This window comes from Corvus kubaryi, unplaced genomic scaffold (genome assembly GCF_017639235.1).
Source record: "Corvus kubaryi isolate FWS band 111438036 unplaced genomic scaffold, C.kubaryi_AGA036_p1.0 37308, whole genome shotgun sequence".
NCBI classification, from domain to species: Eukaryota; Metazoa; Chordata; class Aves; order Passeriformes; family Corvidae; genus Corvus; species Corvus kubaryi.
The window spans coordinates 10,015,257-10,039,163 of record NW_024581096.1 but is presented as its reverse complement, the minus strand read 5'-3'; the positions used below and the strand labels follow the sequence as shown (position 1 = coordinate 10,039,163).

At 39.3% G+C, this 23,907-nt stretch overlaps 1 protein-coding gene across 1 annotated transcript; it reads right to left on the bottom strand.

Moving 5' to 3' along the window:
• Window positions 1-999: 999 nt before the first annotated feature.
• On the bottom strand, window positions 1,000-23,694 carry PRKAA1 (protein kinase AMP-activated catalytic subunit alpha 1). The gene is made up of 9 exons (XM_042028436.1): window positions 23,291-23,694; window positions 16,941-17,082; window positions 15,100-15,193; window positions 13,274-13,418; window positions 11,507-11,594; window positions 10,350-10,574; window positions 6,710-7,196; window positions 6,207-6,333; window positions 1,000-4,132 (listed from the first exon to the last, which is right to left on the bottom strand). Exons 1-9 carry the CDS (start codon window positions 23,679-23,681, stop codon window positions 3,888-3,890), a joined length of 1,944 nt encoding a protein of 647 aa, XP_041884370.1. The 5' UTR covers window positions 23,682-23,694; the 3' UTR covers window positions 1,000-3,887.
• Window positions 23,695-23,907: the final 213 nt, after the last annotated feature.

Sequence of the window (23,907 nt, the reverse complement as noted above, 5' to 3'; positions counted from 1 at the left end):
CAGCGCCCATGGCCCTGGCGGCGGCAGGGACAGCCGGGAGCTGTAGTTCGCCCCGGCCCGGGGCGGCAGTGCCGCTTGGATGCCGTGAAGCGCCCGGCGGGCCCCGCTCCTGTGCGGGCTGAGGCAGCGGCGGAGCGCAGGGGCGAGGGCGGAGGGGAAGAACACCCGGCCCTGGGAGTGGCACCGCTCGTGGTGCTCGAGTGTCACACAGGGACAGGGGCAGGACGGCGGGAATGCCCCCGCATTTACCGACTGCGCCCTGGGACAGCCGCCACCCACCAAGGGGAGGCGGCTCCGGGCGGGAAGTACCATAGGAAAAAGTGACCCAGGCTCCCAAGGACGTGTTTTTCTTCTAAAGGGGAAAAAAACACCACCACAACAAAAACACCACGCCAGAAAGAAAAAGAAAAAAAAAAAAAAAAAAAACTAAACAAACAAACAAAACAAAACCAAAACCAAAAAACACAACCAAAAAACTCCACACATAAGAGCCCCAAACCCCAAAATGCCAAAACAAACAAAGGCACACCCCCACTCCCTCACCCCCAAAATACAAAAAACCCCTAAGCCAAACAGAAGATCTCAATGACAAGAACAGAAGATCTCAATGACAAGAAGAGAAGACAGGCTGCAGGGTTTAAAACTGCTCCCTACTTACAGGGGCCAATACCGAGAAAAAAGCCCCATCCGTGGTGCGAGCAAAAGGCTGAGTGAAGATGCGAGAGGAGGAAGGTTTTTACATCGTGGTCAGGGTTTGTTCTGTCCCAAATTCCTTTTCTACAGCAAAAAGGTTTACACGATCTAGGGGAAAAGGGTCAGTCGAATCAGGCGAGCACTACTGGTGCACCAGCCTGTGTACCTCGGAACTCTGATGTAATTAATGTTGTGTTGCTGCTTTTTTCTAAAATTGTAGTACCTGCTGTTTTTAAAAAGAGTTAACAGCTCTTTTGCACTTAACATATGTAACACTAGAAAACAGCATGCACTCCAACAAGATGGTTCAGTATTTCATGTTTACTTAGGTTTTAGTTTTGAAAGTTTAAAAAGTTATACATTTAGAAAGAAGCATTTTTTGCCATTCAGCTTTGTCAAAAGAAATTAACAGGAAGTAGGCACATCTTTGTTAAAGAACAGGACTTCATATCTTACAATGGTAATCAACTGGTAAAATAAAATTTAGCTCAAAGTTTGTATTCAACACTCACATCAAGACAAACATGAAAGATCTTTTTTTTTTCATATTGCACCACGAAGATTAATTTTTATCCATTACCTAGTGAGTTATATTGCACATGGACAGCCCAGGTACATCCATGTTACCGAAAAAATTACAATACAAAGACAAGTTAACTCCAACAGGAGTAAATTTGGGGATACAGATTAACACACTTTACCAGTTTGTGTATCTGCATAACCTGCCTCACAACTCTGGCAGCTCTCTTAGTGAAGTTTCATTTCAGAGCCCACTGGCAGTTTCTAGTGCAATGCTAATGAAAGGTCTGCAAGATCAGTAGGAACACGTGAAGAAAGCAATTCCAACAAGATCTACAAAGCATAGGAAAGTCACACAACAGGAAACTGGGTTCAACTAGGTTGTCAGTGTCCCTTTGTACTCCTCCCACTCCCTATAAAAATCTCAGTTCAATCAGAAAACCTTTGGCTGTCAAAATTGATCTACCATAAAAATGTACTTTATTTAAAACTACATCTATTGTATACTTCTGCCAGTAACTTGCTTTAACCTCCTGATACCAAAACTAAGGACAAACCAGGGTTGTCTTAATGCACAAGAGAGCCAAAAAGGTATATAAAAAACTATTTTGCATCTTTACACCTTGCACGTGTTGTCAGAATTACAAGTAGCAGATAGCATTTATAAACAGTTTAATATATGCAAGTGATCCCAAACCAACTCCAGATGAGGAATTACTACAATTTAAAAACCTGTGCCTTTGTAGTGTTTATACAAGTGCAATACATAATAATTCCAAAATAAAGAGTAACAAAAATGAACACACTGATTTATTCAGAACATCAGAACCAATTCTTACAAGACTAAAGACAGGACTTTTTTGTAGGATTTGCAGCTGGTCCCTCACGTTGGCATCTTAAAAGTTTTGGGTTTAAACTTCCGATACTAACTTCCACTTTGGAAAATCTTCCACTTTAAAGTACACTGATACAGCCAATGTCCCTACAGGGACCTTCTACAACACTTGAGGATAAAAGAAGTGAAGGTGTAATTTGTACCTATCTACTAGACAGATCTCACAATCACCCAGTTCAGAACACAGTTACAGCAGTTCTGGGGCTTAAAAGTTTCTTCGGATTCTGTGAATGTGAATTTCTGGACTGCAGCCAGCTGGCCAGGATTTAAACTGTTCTTGTATCTATAGCTAGCAGTTTCCCATGGATAAAATCTCAGCCATTGGCAAGAATTTCCATCAGCGTGAGGAGTCCAGGTTTCACTGTTCACAGTAATGCCTGGGTTTCCAGCCTCTTCCTGGGGGAGCAACCTTTGAAACTATGTAGGACAGGAAGATCATTTTGAAGTAAACATTAAGTCTTGAACGCAAAACTAAGTATTTTATGACTGCTTATATCTACTAAGTGCTAGATGAAAACAAAACCATGGCTAATTATATCCAATTTAAGAGAGACTAAGGGTTTTCATGCAAGTACTACCCGTGATTTTAATGTAAAAGGTTCAGGGTTTTTTTCTGGAATGCTGCAAAAACCATTAAATGCAGAACAATTTTTACTATGGGTAATTGCAATCTACTCTTGAAAACCTTTTGAAAGTTAGCATTCAAATTGTCATGATCAGTTTTCAATGCTCAACGGAGCTAACTAATTCAGTTACATTAAATAGCAAAGTTTTCTATAAAAGTGCCCTTGGAAAAACTAGAAACCTATGTGTGTAGTTTTCACTTCATACTGAATACTATATAGTATATCCTAAGTTAACCTGATAACCAGCTGTATCAAAGTATTAACATGCATGTTAAAAAACGGTCAATTTCAGATTCTGGAACAGCGTGAAGGCTGTGCTCTTAACTACAAGGACATGTTTATAAGGAAAAGGATTCTCAGCCTGCAGTAGCAGTGGGGAGCTGCTGTGCTGCTACCACACTAAGATAACACGTGCAGACGAAGAGCTTCCTCACAGCAGCATTGCTTCTTCACAAAGCAACATTTTGGTTTAGCCCATGGGATACCACATCTCCTCAGCATTAAGTCCCCTGCCATTGTTATGGACTCAATCATTTCACTCACTGCCCACAGAATTTTCCCCCTCAGTTCATGACAGAGCACCTGGCTGGATCTGCATGCATTTAATAACACTTTTTGTTAAAAGTAGTACATTGTAACACATCAAAGTATTCTTCATTATTTTCTGTCAAATAAGGGGGAAGAAACATAGCAGTTTTAACACATTACTGTTAAGAGATGTTGATAGGTCGGAGTCACAACTGTAGAGGGTGACCAAGAAGTCATATTGAGATCACTGAACTAGTACGTGTATGTTAACTTACAGTGCATCAGATATATGTATAACCAGAGGAAAAAAACAAGGAGGTCCATCTAGCTTAAATGTTATAGGCAGCCTATTTTGCACTCAAGGTAAAATGTTACAAACACTACCCAAAGAGCATGTTATTTCCTGTACCTGTGTTATGCTATTGGACAGCAGGCAATCAGAATTCACTCCAGCTTCAAAATAATATATAGTAACTGCCCATAATAATTTTAATCCCCATGCAAATTGCATTCTGTGGCTAGCTTTTTCAGCGCCTTAGTTAATTTAACTTGATTATAATTGGAAGCATCTTGACTATGATTTAGGCATGCTTATTGCTATAAAAGAAATAAGCCCATCTTCAAAATTATTGTGCAAGTATTTTAATAAGATTTGCACACATCTCAAAAAATTCTATTGTATGACTCCCTGGTCTTGGAGTTACATCAGCTGTGGAAGAGTCAAGCGAAGAGTTCACTGATGAGGTAAGGGATGTATCTGCAGATTTTCCTTGAGCATCAGCATCTGAATCTTTTTGACAAGATCTATAGTTGCTCACAGAACCTGATCTCTGTGGAGTTGCAGTCCCAGACTTCACTTCAGTGATTTCATCTGGGAACAAGAGAAGAGAGAAGGAAAATGAGGTATTAGTATCAAATTGGTTCTAGGTAGAGCAAGTATCTTCCCCTTCTCACACTTCTTAATCTTGTCTTTAAAGTCTTGATTAATAAATAAACAGCTTTTGCAAACTGTATTTGATACAAAATAAAAGCTTATATACAAAGTAGCACAAAGCAAATGTTCTTATGCTAATTCTTTCTGTACTCTGAACTGTACTCCAGAACTATTTACATCTTGTTCAAACCAATACTAATTGTATTTTTCATGAACTGATTTCAGCAGCTAATTGTTCAATTTAGGTCACTCAAAACAGAAACAGGTCAGCATCATAAGATTAAGCTGAATAGCAGTTTGTAGATGGTTTTTCCTACCATCTACTTTTACTCTATTTTTGATCTCTTTTTGGGATTTATACATTGTTATTATTTCTATTTTTATGGTAACTCATTAGCACATTATAATTGTTAGTATCTGCATTAATTTATTCTTCTCTTTTGAAAGTTTTTCACCATTGAATGTTCTACATTTGGTCTGCAGCAACTTATGTTTACCCTCACTATGAGGAGAAAATAGTTTCATCTTAATAGTAGTGTTCTGCTGAAGCATCTCTAACTCTTATTTTACATGCTGAACATTAACTTGTGTCTAAGCTGGCTCCCAGAAGGTTATTTCAGGTGAAATGACAGAAAAGGCAATCTCTCCTGTTTACAGAAAGCTACCTTAAATTACAAATTGTTAAGAGGAATAGAGAACAGTTAACCATGGTGGAGAGAAGTAATGTCAGATCAGTTTAACTGTTGGAAGAGATATGACAAATCTGTGCCCTTGCGTATTTTCTCAAAAGTGGAAATCAGGATTATAGCAGGCTGCCCTCCCCCAGCTGCATGGCTCTAAGCAGTCCAAAAAAGAAAAAAAATCCTTATTTCCGTGCAACGTTTTCCTAGGCATGCCATCTACACCACTGGATCTAAGTAATTTTCCTTTAGTCTACTATGCCCATAAACAAGCCTTGTGCTCAGTCTCTGTTAGCTCCTCTGTTCACTTCATTTAACCAGGCTTTGTATACTCTGTTACTGTCACTCCATAAAACATATTTTTGTACAGGTTAAACTAAATGCTTTCAAGACTTTAGCTACTGCAAGCATACAATTCCTACCTTGAATTTTAGCTACTACCAGAACTGATGGGTTAATTTTGCCTTCTATCTGGTATCTCAGTGCAATGGGGAAGAAAGTTAGAAAAGTGAGAAAACTCACGGGTAGGAATAAACAGTTTTAAGTAATGGGGGGGAAAAGTGATGCAAAGGCAACCACTCACTATCTCCAAAGCAGACTGCCCAGCCGGTCTCAAGGTTACCTTCCCCAAAATCCCTTTCTTTGCTAGGCATAACATAATACAGCATTGAATGTCCGTCCCTCTGTTCAATCTGGCTCAGCTTTGCAGAGCTGTTGTTCCCCTCCCAACATGGCAGTGTGGGAAAAGAAAGGCTGGATACTATGCCAGTGCTGCTCAGCAACACTCGTGTGTTATCAATACTGCTTTAGTCACAGATCCAAAACAGCACCATGCAGGCTGCTATGAAGAAAATTAACTCCATCTCAGTCAGATCCAGTACAGCAAGGTACAGTCCAAGTCAAATTTAAATGCCTAGATGTCAAGCTTTATCTTCACTAGAAAACACTGTTTGCATGCTTAGTTCAGATCTAAATTAATGTTTAAATTTGGGGTGAGGCTCCAAAGGCAGCTTAAGTTGATCCCAATCTCATTTCCAACAGTCCTGTCCCCCTTTTCCATTACTGGTATTAGTTCTGATGAAGACACAAAATGGAGCTCTTCAGGAGCTGATATAGCTTAAAAGCAATTATTTCAGGGATGCAGCAGCTAAGCTTCTATCACAGGAACACTAGTGCAAGAAGGAATAAGGAAACACTAATACAGATTATATTGGTTTAAAATAAAAAAGGGCCAACACTTACTTCACGTCTAGAGTAAGTAAATAAAGACATGTTTGCAAGTAGAATGATTTCCCATACAACTCAATTAACTTAAGGAACTCTTCACATACCATCAATACTACGGAAGTCCAGTAAGTATGTTCTGCTGTCTACCTGATACAACTGGAGATTCATTTTGGAATATGCACTTGTTACTGGATTCTTCCTCCGAACACGCAGATAATATGGATTTACAACCTAGTATGAAAGAGATGTGAGTCAGTTAACCAGAACTGCTTGAATATCACAGCATACTGGTTTTGCCCTTTCAACTCGCTAGTGTTTATCAAGTGATTTCTGATTTCATTACCTGTTGGATTTGAGGGTTCTTAGGGGTTTTTTTAGCCAAGAGAAATACATTCCTACAGCCCCAATAGAAAACTTTAGCAAGACTTTTTTTCCTGTCAGCATATACAGTCTCCCCCAAAACCCATCTGGCACAGCACACAGATAGCACACACCCATGAGACTGATGCCAGAACATGAAAAGAGTTTCAGACCTCTGGGCTATATAGTTACAAAGCTCAAACCAAAATGCATTCTTGTTTGCTGTAAAGGTCCTCTATTTTGTTACCTTCCATTCATAATCCAGTTGTTTAATTGCTCGACAAACTTCAGCCATGATATCATTTGGTCGACTCTGACTGCGTATTCCCAAGTGCCATTTAGCCCTTCTCACACCCTGGTGTTTTGACTTCTGTGGATTCAGCTCATCAAGAGTGTGTCGAGGACGTGGTACTTCAGCTACTAAGAATGGCACCCGTTCAGGGTGAGGGCGAGACAGGTGGTGATCATCCAGAAAAGAATCTGGTGGACTTGTAGCCAAGTAGAAGTCTTTGGCCTCATTCATTATTCTTCTGTTATCTATAATGAGGTGGTAAGCAACAGCTAGAGGGTCCTGATGATTTCGGCTGTACAGACAACTTAGCACTTCCTCTTCAGTGCATTCAAACTTCTCACACACTTCTTTTAAGGCTTCATCATCAATCATGGTAGAGCTATATGATGGGTCTTCAGGAAACAAGTATTTTGGAAGGTCCTGCTTAAACCATTCATGCTCCCTGGATTTAAAAATAAAAACTTCTGAATATATGTAAGTAAAGAAAACATTTTTAACAGGAAATTCTTTTAAAATATAAAATTAATTTAGTCTGTGCAGGAAGAATCATGTGCCAGTCCAAGACCCCTTGTAGCACAAACACTAAAACAGTACATAAAGCAATCGCTGCCGACACAAGATTTTATTAGACATTTTGCAGGAAACTGAAAAAAACGTTTTTTGCTATCTCACAAACCGCTTAGGGATAGGAATCAGGTGGTTACTTTCTCATTTATGATTTCATTCCCTTCCTCCTCTTGTTCTTGTGACTGTTCTGCTACAGAAAGGGCTGACACTTCTGATTCCCTCTCCTGGTCCCTCCTAGCAGCTGCTTCATTCCTGACCAGATGAGAGTCCCTTATTTGCTTTGGTTGCTTATTTTTAGTTACAGGAACAAATGATATAATTGAAAGCTGGGTTTCTGGCCTAGCGAAAGTGTCTGTTGGTATGTTTTCAGACCCAGAAATCCCCTCTTCTCCTTGAGGGTGCTGATCAGTATTGAGCAGTGTTCAATACAAGCAAGCCAGGTCCCAGCACAGCATGATAAGCTGGGCCTCTTTGGGATAGCAAGGGCATCTTTCTTTCAAACATTCTATCACTTCATGATAGAATGCCATTTCTAATACGTCCTACCTGCCGATTTTCTCCCACATGCCTTGCCACCCGTAAGCACACTGCTGTGAGGCCTGGGAGATTTTCCAAAACAGCTTGGTTTAGGCTTTTTGGAAGATTACCATACTCCTAAGAAATACCAGTATAAATATTTTGACTGCCCAAGGACGGTCAAGGTACGGAAGTTATGGCAATGAGGGAAGAAAGGTCATAGAAGAATGTAGTGAATTCTGTACTTGCTCCACGGAAGAAAAAAATCTTGGACAAATTGTCTCCCTGAGATGGTACCCAGAGGAGAGTAACAGCTTCAGTACAGAGGCCAGATAGCAGATGAAGCTCAAGGCCAATGTTCTAATAAAAAAAAAAAAAACAAAAAAAAACCACCCCACACACTAAGCACTACAAAGCACAGCAAATTGCAAAAAACAACGCAAATCTTCAACATGTACAGCAAAAAATGGAACATGGAAGAGATCAGCTAAATCAATATTGGGAACAGAAAAATCAATATTCTGACCAACAACCCTTACACAATTTATAATTATTTTATCTAATATGGTCTGTTCAAATCTGTTATTATCTCAACACCTTCAAGCCCCACATTGGGTGTCAAACAGAACTGCTATGGTTTAACCCCATAATTACAGCAACTAAGGACCACACAGCCGCTTGCTTGGTCCTCTCCAGTGGGATGAGGGGCAGAATCAGAAGAGTAGAAGTGCAAAAAACGTGTGTGTTGAGATAAAAACAGTGTCATAATTAGAAATTTCTTTTTAAAAATTCTAAGGAAAAAAAACTCCAAAACCACGAGAGGTGACAAGGAAGCCCAAGAAAGACAAGTAATGCAAATAAAAACAATTGCTCATCACCAACTGACTGATGACCAGCAGACCATCCCCATCAGTCTTCCTCCAACTTTCACTGCAGAGCATGACCCTGTATGGTATGGAATATGGCTGGGGTCAGCTGGCGCAGCAGTGTCCGCTCACCCATTCCTTGTGCACCCCCAGCCTGTTCTGTTGGGACAGTGTAAGGAGCAGAAAAGACTTTGGCTCTGTGCAAGCCCTGCTCAGTAGTAACTACAACATCCACTTGTTATCAAGACTGTTCTCAGTACAAATCCAAAACAGTTACTGTGAGAAAGTTCACTCTATTCCAGCCCAAACCAGCACAGTGCAGTAAGCTCTACTCAGTATGATCTCAAAACCACTGTGCCTCAGCACAAATGTGCTGAGCAAAATATAGTTTAATCAGAAAAAACAGTTAATTTGGAAGCAGAAAAATGTTTTCCCATACCACTACAAGGCTCAGCCCTAGCTGGGATGACAGAACACAGAGGAATACTTTGTAACTGTTCATGGCACCAGGCCTTTCTCCTTGCATGCACTTACACACAACCCCTAGAAGAATTAAGGTATTCAGTTAAACTCAGTTTGTCCCTTAAACTGTGAGGTGACATGTCACATGAATAATAGGACAGAACTGTTTTGGATTCAAAATCCATCCATGTTCTGTTAACCAACATTTTTCAACATTTTCTTCACACCACTTCTTTGCCACACACTATTTAACACAACTGAGGAAAGTTAAGTTCCCACCCACTCGAGTCTTGTAACACTTACTTCTCGCAGTGCTTTGATCTCTGCAAGGAAGTACTTCCTATTGTAATAAAGTACTAAGGGATAAGTGTGTCGTGTTTTTTGTTCCACTGAGAAAATATGAACATTGCTGATTTCCTAACTTCCAACCCTAAAAGAAGCATCATTTTCATTATGGTAGTATAGCAACATTCTTTCCTTAAGAGCTTCTTGCAAAGAAAATTAAGATGCTGAATAAAGTACAGTTCTCTCAGCTACCTTTTTTTAATTTGATCCAGTGCACATTTCTCAACACAATCAATTTCTCCAGAATCTTCTCTTGGAATCTGGGGCCCATGATGCTTCTCTTTACCTACAAACTCTAACTTATCAGTACTTGGTGAAGTAATTACTGTTCATACACAAATTTATGCCAGTGTCTTGAAGGTAGAAATTGCTGTCTTAAATGTGGAATATTCAGAGTCTTAACAAATGACTTGTCAGAGCCCGAAGAAATACAAATAAAAGCAGTAGTTATCAGATTAAATAGCTTCCTCAGACATTTACAGTAGACAGCACTAGTTCCTAACAGCAAATACAATTTTTTTCACCTAGAGAAGTCTATATAGTGTAATTTTTGCACACCATTATGCAAGTAAACAGTTTTGCTATGGCAGCCTTATGCCTAAAGCGTCTCAGAATTTCCATATATAATATAAATAATTTGTTTTACTATGATCTCCAATAGATTCTTCATTGTCCACTGGAGATCAGCACTAGCAGAGCTAAAACCAAGACATCAGAAGCTGAATTTTTGATCTTGGTCTAGAAAACATGGACAAGCTGTATGAATAATTTCTTTGTTCTGCATATTTGTGCTATTGTAATTCCAGTATCTTGTGATCAGACATCAGCTGGTATTTTACCTAATGTCTCTGATTGTTGCTCTCTTCATTGGATCCACTTGCAGCATGTGCTTCAAAAGACTAATTACAGACGGATTCAGGTACTGAGGGGTATAAAAGATACCATCACATATCTTCTTAAAAAGGGTTGGCACGTGATCATCATCAAATGGAAGCGTTCCACATAACAAAGCATAGAGAATAACCCCACTGCTCCATATATCTACTTCTGGACCTGCATATAACCTGTGAAAAAATTAACTATAAGTGATTTGTGTTTAATACATTTAAATATTTTTTCCTCTCATTTTTCCATTGCATCACAGTAATTAAAAGCATGTGAACTTGGGACAACTGATTTGCAAGCACTGTACCATTTCAGTTCTATGCCATGCCTCCCTGGCACTTCAGTATTCTTCCCTTTATAAAAGGTAACAGGGCACAAGTACAGAGCTTTTCCTCTCTACCATGTAACAATAATCCACAATGCAATTTCATACAATGGCAAACTGAAAGAAACATGCATCTACTACTAAGAAAGCCCATGCTATATATTGTTATAAGGGTTTTAGAGGAATCTGTGCAAAGTCAGCTATCCCCCAAATTGTGGCTGAAAAGTTTAAGACAAGTCCATATAGCAGAAGTCAGCTATCCCCCAAATCGTGGCTGAAAAGTTTAAGACAAGTCCATATAGTCACATATTCTGTGCCACTGCCTGAATAAAACGGACATCTGGCCTCCAAACAAAAAGAGGGAATATTAGGGTAGGTAGCTGAAAGCAGATTTGACAATCACAGTTTACAAAAAGGGAAGTTACCTCCAGACTAAGTATCTACTCTGAAGCAGATATTTCACTGCTACTCAACTTCACCACAGACTTTGCCTGTAACTCTGCACCTCTGCTTCAAAGATCTGAGCTGTACATGAGATTTTTAAAACAAATCAGGCAGAGCATACACAATGGATTTGGGGCATTAGACATCACCTCTACCTTAGGGGAACTATTCAAAGCTAGTTCACATAAGCTTAGAACACTCATGAAAAATTATCAATACAACTAACAGCCCTCAATTTCTCAACATCAAGCTTGTCACCTGAATTAGTTTCGTAGCCTTTAGAATCAAGCAGCAAAATGACTGAAGTACATGCACACATGTATCCAATATAAAAGAAACTACCTTCCAGAAATTACTTCTGGTGCAGCATAGTTAGGGGAACCACAGCTTGTTCTTAAAAATTCTCCATCTGACATCATATTTGATAGACCTGAAAGTGTATAAGAGTAACTACTAAAAATTCAGGGAGCAAAATTATTTCACACTGCATATACCACCTAGAACAAACTACCTGTGATTCATATTAGAAAATTAACAAATTTATTCCAGTTAAGAAATGACATTGCTTGGAATTACAGAATTTTTACATGAGCATGCCACATAATCTTCCATTCATTTTACCAGAAATCTGAGTAACATCAATCCATTACTGCCCACAGCCTAGAGATATTTGAGAACATAACCATTCCTAGACCAGAACAGTTAAATTTGGATGACACAGGCATGACAGAGAACAAAGTTGCTCTAAGGGAGATGAAGCAGTACAGCAAGACAGGATTTTGGTCATTGGCATTTCAGAAGCAAATCAGGTTTTAACTTTCTTGTTAAAGTGGAAAATGCTACCACAGAATTTCCTAAAATTCTGTTAGAGGTTACACAGAACAAGGAAACTGAGGAGTAAACATGACTTTACCACAATTTACACCCCTACACTATGCACCTGGTTCCTGCATCACTGCAGTTTAGTAGTTTGGTTTTCAGACACTCTGTAAGCACAGAAGTGTGCTTTAGAACTAGGCCACCTGCATTCACCAGTGCTCCATATAGTCTAACAGCTGTAGAAAATATCTTCTAGTTTCCTAAGTGGAGGCTGCATGATCAAGATTACCATAAGCCAAAGAACTCAGTCTCCAAGAAGGAATTCTGCCCTTTCACCAGTCAGCAGGGAATGTGAAGAGGAAAGAGTACAGCTTGGCTAGCTTTCACATTCTAACACACAAGCTCTTTTATTAAGCTCTTGTTTAACACACCAGTCATGATTAACTGAGTGCTACAGTTTTGCTGACACTAAGTTACAGGAAGATATTTTTGTAAGTTACTGTACTTCATTTCTTCACCATGTGAGCTATTTCACCCAAAGCATCTTCTACACATGAGAATCCAGTATGATTCCCAGGGCCCATATAGTCAAACACTATACCTTTAAAACATACTTAGAATACTCAGAATTAAGAATACTCAGCATTACCTAACACCTTCCACTGAAGACTTACATGAGCAGGTATTATCCACTATGTCTACACGAGATCTATCATGACACAGCAGTATGGATACGTTACTATGCTTATGTGGTGAGGTTTTCCTGACTCACATGATTCCAAGAACTAGCTGCAAGGCTTCTCTGCAGCTGTGTCACCAACAGCTAGCATAAACAAATCTTCACATCTTCAAAGACTAAATTTAGAGCAATTTAACAGGACTAGTGTATTTTTCTATAGCACTGTAGTTTCTTAAAAATGATGAATTGCCCCTGCACTGTCCTTTTTTTATCTACATTTTACAGGTGGTGAAACAGACAAGGACGGAGTTTGGAAGAAGAAAGGTCAGAAACTTAGCATTTTAGAGAAAATATTGTTTAGCAAAACCAAACTAATCAGTTCGCAATTTCAGCCAGTCACAGAAAACACCTCAAAAGAAAGCATGAGAGGAAAACAAGTTCAGTAAGCATGCAAGAACATTATTTTGCTTTACATATATATTCTTTGTGTTCTTCTGTTGTATCACACCACCAAGATACTAAAGTATACGTATTTTATTTAATATTTCCTGTTGTTATTAACAGGATCTAACACCAGAAATGCAAACATATAAAAAAAAAGCAATACTTACCAAAGTCAGCTATCTTGGCATTCATGTGTGCATCAAGCAGCACATTTTCAGGCTTCAGATCTCTGTGTACTACCATGTGCCTGTGACAGTAATCGACACCAGAAAGGATTTGCTGGAACAGACGTCTACTTTCCTTCTCATCAAGCTAAAACAGACAAAGATTTTAAATAATTAAGAGACAGTGGAAGTTAACTTGTTTTTCATTTTTACTAGCTAGAGGAAATTTTCCCATGACCTAAACTTATCAATTATACTTATCATTTGGTACCTTATACAGCAGATTATCAGAACTTGTAGAAAGAAGCTTTGTATCTTACATAATTCTGTTTGTACCACAGTTCTAAAATGATTAAAACAAAACATACCCATTTACTCAGAAAGTCACTGAAATTTCTTAATCACACTTTTGAAATTGGGTTTGGCAGATGTTACATACTCACTAGCTAGAAACATTAGCACTCATTTAACTTTGTCCAACTGGAGTATCAGCAAACTTTGATGTTTAAGAACAGCACAAGATTTAAACTGGCAAAAGCTGCTGAAATGCAGCACAGAAATTATACATTTCAGATGCTATTTATGCGATCAGCAGCTAGTCCCAAACAGCAGACTTAACTGGGCATTTCCTACAAAGACCCCTAATCCACATCAGTTTGTCCCAGCAAGTGAAGTATCCTATATATCTAAATGGTCTGTAAAAAGTGACTTCAGATCTTTCACAGAAACAGTTCTAACAGTAGAAGACAGTAATAAGGGCATAATGGTAGCTTTCCATTATAATGGAATATATTGAACAAACAGTTTTCAGCTACTCCAACTGAGTACATATCCATCTGTTTTATTCCCAGCCACCGTAAATTAACAGATTAGTAGACAGGAAAAATGCTATGACAAAGTCACATAAAGATTTGAAATGTGTTAACATGTAATCATTTGTACTTTCAGATAAAAGCACATTATATGAAATATATATTAATGGATAGCAGCAAAATTAAAACCAAATACAAGAAAATACACCTATATTTAACAAGGTGTAACCAGTACCCCTTGCTCCCAGCCCTTGATAATGTGGTTATCTTAATTAACTCCACTTTATGAGGCAAGCAGCCATTCTGTGACCATGCAAGTCATGTGTTCATGCCCTCTCCCTCATTATCAAGCCCTGGAGGTTCTGTGAAGCAAGTAGACAAATCAGTGTTTTTCTTCCCCTCCCTACCAGAGTAAAGATTCCTGGGTGCCAGGCTGAGTATCTGCTTCCTTACCAGCCTTTAGTTTCAAGGCACACAGCCATGGATGACTCTGTCATGGCATATGGAACTGCAGCAGCAGCCAGAGCAGTGTCTCTAACATCAGTTATGAGTCCTAAATGGGAATGAAACCTGTGACTTCTTGGTGGCCACAGACACCTCCACCATCCTCTGCTTCCTCTCAGGACTAAGTGACTTGTGTTCTTCCATATGATTTTCAAGGCTAGACTGTGATTGTTATATTGATATAGCAAAATATGTATTAGGATTTGACCAGATCTACAGAAGGTCTAGGTGAATATATATCCCAAGTCAGGTGGTGTTAAAAATTCTGTACTACACTACTTATAAACTGTACTACATTGATTCTCATAGAAATCCTGTGACACTCTAATAATAAATCCTGTGCTACACTAACCATAGTATTCTTTTGAGAAAAAAAACCCTTTAATTGTATCATTCTGATAAGGATACCCAAAAATAACCTGTCTGTCCCCCCAGTGTAGGGTGACAGAAGAATGTTGCAAATGCAATAAGAGAACCCAAGTCACTGATTTGCAGAGTTGGACTACTTCTTACCCTTCCATTTTTACAGATATAATCAAACAGTTCTCCTCCTGAAACATATTCCATCACCATGAAAATGTCAGTGGGTGTACTGATGACCTGGTACCTGATAAGAGAAGGTATCTATTAGTCTACACATTCAGTCAAACACTAGTTACATTTAGTTAAAACCGAAGTTGTACAAATAATCAGATAAAAAATATACTTTAAAATAGTTACCAATCTACAGCTACTGGAACGACAGTATTTTTCAGAAGCTTTCTCCTCTCTTTTCACTGTGTGATGCCACCATTGCCAAGACTAGTAGGAAATTTGTAATCCCCATCAGGAATATCAGTCCTTGTTCTTTCAGAGGTAGAAGTGATTTCTGTAAAACTATTTACAGTGCTGCCCCACCAACAGCTTGGTGTATTGAAAAAGGACTTCAAAAGGACTTTGCTAGTATTGCAATAATACATGCTTTTCAACATTAATATGCAAAAAAATTCACTTGCCATAAATAAAAAATTGTACTTTCAGACTAGGAAAAAATTCCTCTTAATAATAATGAATATTAGCATTTAGGAGTATTGATCTCTGGTTATTATATTTTTATCGTTCTATTTCAATTAAATTAAAAAAAAAACTAACTTTGAAGCTTTGAAATAACAAGTTTAGGGACAAACTCACAATTTAAGAGATTTTGATTTTTTTACCTAAATTTTTTTTAATTTGTTCCCTTTACAGCAAAAGAAAAAATTCTCCCCATAATTCCCTGAGAAAGAAACTGTCATCCGAAATCTGCTAAACTGTCTTCAGTTTAGCAACACCACAAGCACACATTGCTCTTTCATCCTGGTATGTCACTTGGTGCACTGACACTTTCTATTCTGTTCTGGCTATAGGTATGCCCTTTGAACTCATTCATAGATTAACTGGAAGCACCAGCAATTTTGCTGACAAATCAGCTCAACAGTCTTACGAAGACTAAACCACTGAAAAAGTGCATGAGTTGATCTCACACAATGTAATTTAGATTCAGTGTAACAGCTGTTGCTAAATTAAAGGGAGTGCATAGACATGGCATCTGCCAGTGGCAAGGGGGTCTTAAGACAAGATTCTACCAATAAAAAAACCCACATCATGACTAAGACAGTGGAAGTCACCCACACTTTGGAGGTGAAGGTTATCTTAATAGGAAATTAGAGTCAAAAGAAAATCAATGTTACTTATAATTTATTACCACAGATGAGACATGAGGGGTCTACTCTGGGACATAGTTAGTTGTACTCTGAAATCTACTGATGAACTATTGATCAACTAAGAGATGTAATCAGGCACATTTTAAATACCACATTTAGACAAAGGGTAGCCGCTATATTGAAGATTCCTGACATAGCAATCACATTTATCAAACTGTACCTCCTTAATTCTGAAAATCTTGCAGAGCACCACCTACACTGAAAAAACATGTATCACTGCCCAATACAGCACTAAAAACATTGAGAAAACACAATAAACTTACTACAGAAATTACCTCTACACTCTTGTTCTTAGTAACTCATTTTCTAAGCAGGAAAAAAAAGATCAAATATAAACAGAGAAAGAAAAATGAAGCAGGCAATAAACGCAGAGATAACTGCCACCAGAAATACCTGTCCAAACAATGTCTAAGCAAAGATCTAATGGAAGCTCTCCAGTGAAGATCAGCTTTGTGAAAACACATTACAGAGGGCACAGCTGCATATTTTGAAGCTGGTCACTTTTCTGATGAGATACTGTTTGTAGTATTGCCCTTTAAATGTACTTCAGATCAGTGAGAGCAAAAAGAGATTACTGCCCAAGTAAATTTGATTATAGTAAGCAAAACTTACAGCTTAATTATATGAGGATGCCTGAAGAGCTTGAGGTTCTGAATTTCCCTGCGGATTTTTCCTACAACATCAAGGCTGCGAATCTTCTGTCGATTCAGGATCTTCACGGCAACTTTATGCCCAGTTAACTCATGTTTTCCAACTGCAAGAAACAAGAAGTATTTAGTCAGGGCTCTCAATTGCTCAGTAAAGACATTGTTTCTCCTTTCTGAATGTAGCCAAGTTAAGACACTAGCATTCCACATACCCCCATTATCTTTTGGGGAGGCTGAAAACCGGATGGTATGGAATTTCTCCAGCCCTACTCCAATTTGTCCCACAATTCTACCATTAGAATATGTATATATGTAAGAAACATCTTAAACCTAAGCCACAGAAGTCTTGCAGCATGACATTTTTTGCAACATTGGTTTTAAAAAAAAAAAAAAAAAAAAAAAAAGCAAAGCATATCCCAAACACTGCCATCCTTGCTCATTAGAGAGAGCATTTTCTCTCCCTGTGTAAGTCACTTCAAGCTTTTGGCTTACATAGCAACCCAGTCAAACATGTTTTCCTGTATCTCTTCTACTTTATCTGAAAGGATCACTCTTACTGAGGAAATCACTCCTATCCCTCCCTCAAGAAGCCTGTTCCAGCAATTGCTCTGAATTACCAGTATAAGTACCTGATCAGTTTACTTATAAAACATAGCTGTCCTTGAAGCTGACAGCTCCACAGTCTGTGCAGTTAACACCAGAGTTTTAATCTATTTAAATAAGTGGCAAATGCTACCGGAAATGCACAAAAAATAGAATAGAAACTACAAAAAACAACGCAAACATGCAACCTAGTGCATTCCTAGAAGTGGAAAAGAAACTGAGGACAGTTTCACTGTTCTTTAAACAGAGGAACTAAAAGTGTAAACTATTTCACAGTCAGCTACCCTTCTTAAAGTCCTTACCTTTGCAAGTGCTTTTGGGGAGTAGTCACAAAAAAAGTTCATCAGAATATTTTTCTTAAACCCAAAATAGGATCACAGATGGAACACCAAGAAGCTACGTATCTCTTTTACTAGAAGGCTTCACTATCTGCCTGGCTGCTGCATGCAGTGATGATAACAATACCATTCCTTTGCCATTTCTGGCATTCCTACCTTCTGAAGATAAACCAGATCCTCGAGACACCCACAGGGTTCATCCTCATCCACATGAGCAGACATTTGTAACACAACTGTGCTGAACACAATACTCACTGATTTGGGTGCCTACCTTCACTCGAGAATTTAAATAAGCCCTGAGCTTCAACCTTTGTTAAAATATATCCATGGGAAACTATGATTAAACAGCAGTGACCCACAAAAATCTTTCTGTGTTCAACAGATAATCTGGATAGAATAAACAAACATCCATCAATCTGTAAATCTCATTCCAGCACAAAAGACCTTCCTCTTGCCTCTGTATCGAGCTAAAAACCAACGCAAGTGAAAAGAAGTTCTTAGCAGAGAGACGAAGATAACTATAAGCATCTGAATGATTATTCTTACAAGAAGACAGCCACCTGTAAAATGAAGCAGACTAAAATTCCTGAAGGGAACTGAACAGTGGATTACCCAAGACACCGAACCATCACAATGCTGCACTGATATATGTCTAGTACCTGAAAAAACAGAAGAGCTCTGACTAGGATGAAAAGACCTCCTCTCATTCAAAGGGGCCATTACCTAACAATGACCACAATAAACAGAGTGCTGGGCAGGCATATTTGCACTACTGAGGAATGCAGGACAAAGCTCACATCCATAGCAAGTTCTAGAGAGACCACAAAGCAGTGACAGGTGAGTGCCCAGAAATGCAAGAGACTTATTTGCTTTGAACCAGATCTACAATTAAAGTCATCACATTCCCTTTGCTTTCTACAAATGTGATTGAACTTTTAAAAGAACCAAACAAATTATATCACCTGTATTCAAACCCTTGGGAGTAAAGAATCATCATAAAAAATAAAAAAAATTCGAAAAGCAACTATTTTGATTGAAAAGTCTTTACCTATCCATAATGGGAACTGAAGTAATCCAGCAGTATTTGAAAAAAAAAAAAAAAAAACCACCAAGCTTTAATCAGTAAGTTAAAAAGTAACTTTTTTTCTGTTATCAAGAAACAGCTTCTTAGAAACCAAGCAAAAATCGGTTAAGACACATGAATCAGCATCCTCTTTTGCTGTACAGAGTACATTTAAGAAGGTGTTTAATACAGTAAATAACATATTTATTTGACCAAGTCTACAGCTTAGCATATAAATACACAGTTCTGATAAGCACTGGGTTATAAAATATCATTTTTAAGCCACTTTGTTTCATTTCTGATTTGCCAGTCTACCTTAAACTAGGATTAACTTAGCACTCAGGAAAACATTAGAAAGTAATTCATTAGCTACAATCTGTGTTCAGTATGCAAGACACATAAGAAAAGAGCTGTTCAAAACAAATTTTTCATTCAAAGTAATTAAACAGTAACATTTGCAGTTGACTGAAACAAATTCTAGCTGTCACAGCCTTCAACGCTCTGAGCCTCAAGCCTTAATTTTATTCACTGACTGGAAGAAAACAAGATTTTCTGTTTCTTCAACTCTACCAGCTTTGAATAAACTATTGTAATGAAAACATACTGTGGTTCAGTGCAGGTGCAGAAAGATCCCAAAAAGCGTATTCTCTTGCTTAAGACATTTCAAATTCAATCTCTATTTTTGCATTCCTTTACTTCAATTTGAAATTATAACAAACCTAGCCTTTTAAGATACAAGTTTCCTGGATACAGTTCAAGGTATCTGTTACCAGTAAAACAGCAGATACTAACTGGTAACAGGCTGCTGACACTTTTGAATTCAACATTAGGGCAGAAATGAAAGCGTCACCCTCGATGATAACATCATGTAGAAACGTAAGCAGCTAGTGTTATCTTTCTGAAAACTACTTTGCATTACAGCTTGACAGAAGTTTCACCTATAAAAGGGAATGCACCCTCATCTTCAACTAGCCACCAGCCCTTCAAAAAAAGTACTGCAAAAAAAAAGAAATTCGTTTAACAGACCTAGTACATCCCTATATTTATTTTCTGGTAATACCAACTGCCTTCAGGCTTCACTGTGGCTTTGCATAGCACCAAGATTTTCATGACAATGGCAGAATCTCAAAGCAGCAGCAACTTATTTTTAACTGTAGATGCAGAGGAACAGTCTCTAACCTTGTTCGACAGTTCTTCAATTGGAAAAAAACCTGATTATGAGGCCATGTAGCCAAATACAGCATTATCATGAAATACAGGTACCAGTCATTAAGTTTGTAGGAGGAAAAAAATCTGAAGAAGGCTATGTTGCATTTAATGAAACAATTCTGCAGGAGGTCAAAAAGCCAAGCCAAAGTGTTGGGGAAGATGAAACAGGAAAGCCTTATAAATATGATTGCCTGACAAAAGATTTTGGGAATATGAAAACTACAGGCAACATTGAAATGAAAGCCACTTTTGAAATACCAAGTCTTAGTTACTGAACAACTGGAAAACAATGGTATGGCCAACTGAAGATAATCCCCTCTTGATGGAACAATACCCTCTGCTTGCAGGCAGGTCCAAGGGTCAGAGCAGACCCTACTAGCTCAGCAGAAGGGGTCCAAAGAGTAGTTTTTAGAAGTTAAGATGTAACACTCTATGGTAATATAAGAACTCTTATAGGCTGTATGTAAATGCTATAGGATTTGTATCTTGTATTAGATTGGTTAATGACAATTAGAATATTCAGTACAGAAGATGATTTATTGTATTGTAACCAGGACTTCAGACATTCCTTTCCTTACTTCCATTCCACTCTTACTCTTGCTCTTACACTCTCTCTCTCTCTCCCGTTTACTCTCTTGCTCTCTTGGGCCTGCTCAGAGCTGAGTCTGGCAGCTCTGAGCAGTGCCCCTATACCCACGCCCCTTTGCAATAAACCGAGTGTGTCCCAAGACCTGCCTATAGAGATCTCTCGTCTCCGTCACCCTCCGTCTCCGTCCCGACCGAACCCGCCCATAACCTACACCAAAGCTCAGAGGAAAGAAGTCTTTAAGAGTATGAGCTAAACAAATGTAAAAATAAAACCCAAACAACAATAGCTCATGCTGTGCAAAGCCATATTGGTGCACAACATCAGATACCATACTGCACTGTTCATTTCCAGGTCTCCTACTGCTCCCTTGGCCCAGACCACCTGGTTTGCAGTCTATATAGACCAGTGTTGATTACCTAGATCTTGAGAGATGGAACAACTATTGTATATCTAGAGTCTTAAGTAATATCCCTCATATTCTCAGTATGGACCACTGAAAGACTGAGAACTCTTCCTTTTATGAAAGATAACTTTAAAACAAAAATACCTGGAAATAAAAGTTTGCATCTGGTTTCACAAGAAAACACCAGCAGTGTTTAAATAAAATTGACAAAAATAGGGATAGATGTTGTACACTGACTCATGCTGAAGTCTGAATATGAATCTGTCTCATACAATTGGTTAAGATTCAGTATTCTTCCACCTCAGCTTTTCACTTTGGTGGCATTTTAGCTTTGCCTAGATGCTGGCTAGGAACAGCCATCTCTGTGACTGCCCATGGGAGGCACAGTCAGATGAACCAAGTCCCTCAGAATTAATTCAGAGTGGCACAGCCAGGTGAACAGATAAACTGGACAGAATCACACCAGTGAGAACTACCAGCAGCTGAATTCATCTGACAGCTACAGGAGAAGACCTTTCACAATTACCAAGCACTGATTTTCCAGTTCAATTTTTTCAGGCTGCAACCACCACTGTTAAAATTAAACACTGAATATCAAGAAGCCATATGCCTGACCCCCCACATCACACAAGTTCAATGTAAATCCTAAATGAACTTTAAGAAGTGAACATATTTATTACAGTTTTTCACTTTACGTCAATTAATGAAACCACATCACCAGAGAAGGAAATGATGAAAACAGGAAAACAATTGCACATCTGGTATGAAATGAAGAAAATGTGTGCTTAAGAGGAAAACCAGTGCATCATAGATAAAATGTTCTTTATTAAGCACAGCTGAAGCAAGAAAAAAGTAACACAGTACAACATATGGGGACAAGAAAAGTAGTACTGCAACAGTGCTCTCCTAAATTTAGGATCATACTACAACATTGATGGTATGACAATCTTAAGTCTTCTGCAGCGTGCTGGGTAAAAGACCACTAAACAAACACATCTTTGACCCCTCCCCTCAACCAGGTAGTCCCTCCACGAGGAAAGAGAACCTAATGCCTGTCTGCTACATTACCTTTTTTTCTCTCTATTCAAGGAAGTTCTAAGTTCCCACAGAAAAGAATAGTACCCCAGCAGCCAGCTGCAGGGTCACTGCTCCCAAGTGACTGGGGCTGTCCCTTTATAAACTTGACTTGAAAAAGAGACTCGAAGAGCTCTGCTCTCAAAATATTTTTTACTGCTTTCCTAGAACAAAACATCATCTGATTTCCTACACATTAGAAATTTATTCAGAACATAAAAGAGCTTGTGCAGAGGACAGACAATAGATTATCTACACTGAAAAAAAAAAAAAAGCTGGGTTTTTTATACACCTATTAAGTTAACAAAAAAAAAAAAAAAAAAAAACAAAAAAACCAAAAAAAACCCCTGAAGAATACAGCCTGAGCCTAACTCTACTCATTTGAGAAAGGATGTTTTTGATTTGTTTGCCCCAATATTTGAAGTTCTCAAGAAAAACACGGCAGGAACGGTGTAAACTAATGTACAGTCCTTCCACCTGTGGTGAATGGCACCATGGGGAAGTTCAACTTCTATTTTATTTCTACTAGCTTTCAAATAAGCAGTACGGCATCCACAGCCCTACACTGTAAAGTTTTAAAAATCTGAATTGAAAAAAAGTTTTGCTAACCCCTGGTTAAGCAGATCAAGCATAAAGTTTTTTCCGTATCTGTACATCAGCTATGTTACCAATTAATCCAACAATCCCAGACTCATCTTTTTACGCTTATTTCTATTTGCAGAGAGAGAAATCTTGCCTTCCTTGCAAGGACATCGAGAGTTCGTACATGAGCATCAAAACGCAATATGAAACAGCTCGGGAGTTTAGACTCCCTACTTTCGCTACACGCCCAGTGCTGTTCTAAGCAAACGCAGCATTTAGCTTCCAGCGGTTATTTCCGCAAGCACAGACGAGGAAGCGTCTCTGCCCCAGCCACCGCTTCCCGCCGCGGGACCGCAAGTCCCACCCCGGCAACTCAGCCCAGGCAAGTCCCCGCTCCGAGAGGCGCTCCCGGACGGCCCGCCAAATGCCCCGCGGCCCTGCTCCCGCCGCTCACCCTTGACCTTCCCGAAGGTGCCGACACCCAGCGTGTCCCCCAGGATGTAATGCCCAATCTTCACCCGCCCGTGCTCGTGCTTCTGTTTATCCCCCACAGCCGCCATCTTGAGGCAAGGGCCGAGCCTGCGCATAGCGCCCGCCCGCGCCGCGCCCGAGCACCGGCAGGGAGGAGCAACCACAGAGCGCCCGCCCGCACCCGGAAGCGAACCGCCCGCTGACCGCCCTCCCGCCCGGCCCCAGGACGAACCACTGCGGCTCTCGGGGGAGGCCGGGCCGGCCCACAGGCGCCCGGGGGGGAGCGAGGCCTGCTGGGCTCCAGAGTGGGGTCGTGGCGGCGCGTACGGGGCTGCTTTCCTGGAGTGGCAGCGTTGCAGCGAGGCCGCCCTCATAAAATAGACCTCCGAAGTCTATATATTCCAATAAACTTGTAAATTAAATTTTTTTTTTCTCCTGAGTTCCTCCTCCCAAATTCAGACCCTATTACGGGAATACGAAGAAAAGAAGGAGTCTCTTAACTCCAGCTACCTTGACCACGTAACCTGCCCTCTGGCTTGTCTTGCCTGCCATTCACGCCACGCATTCACATTGCATTCAAGGCAGTAACCTGCCTTCCAT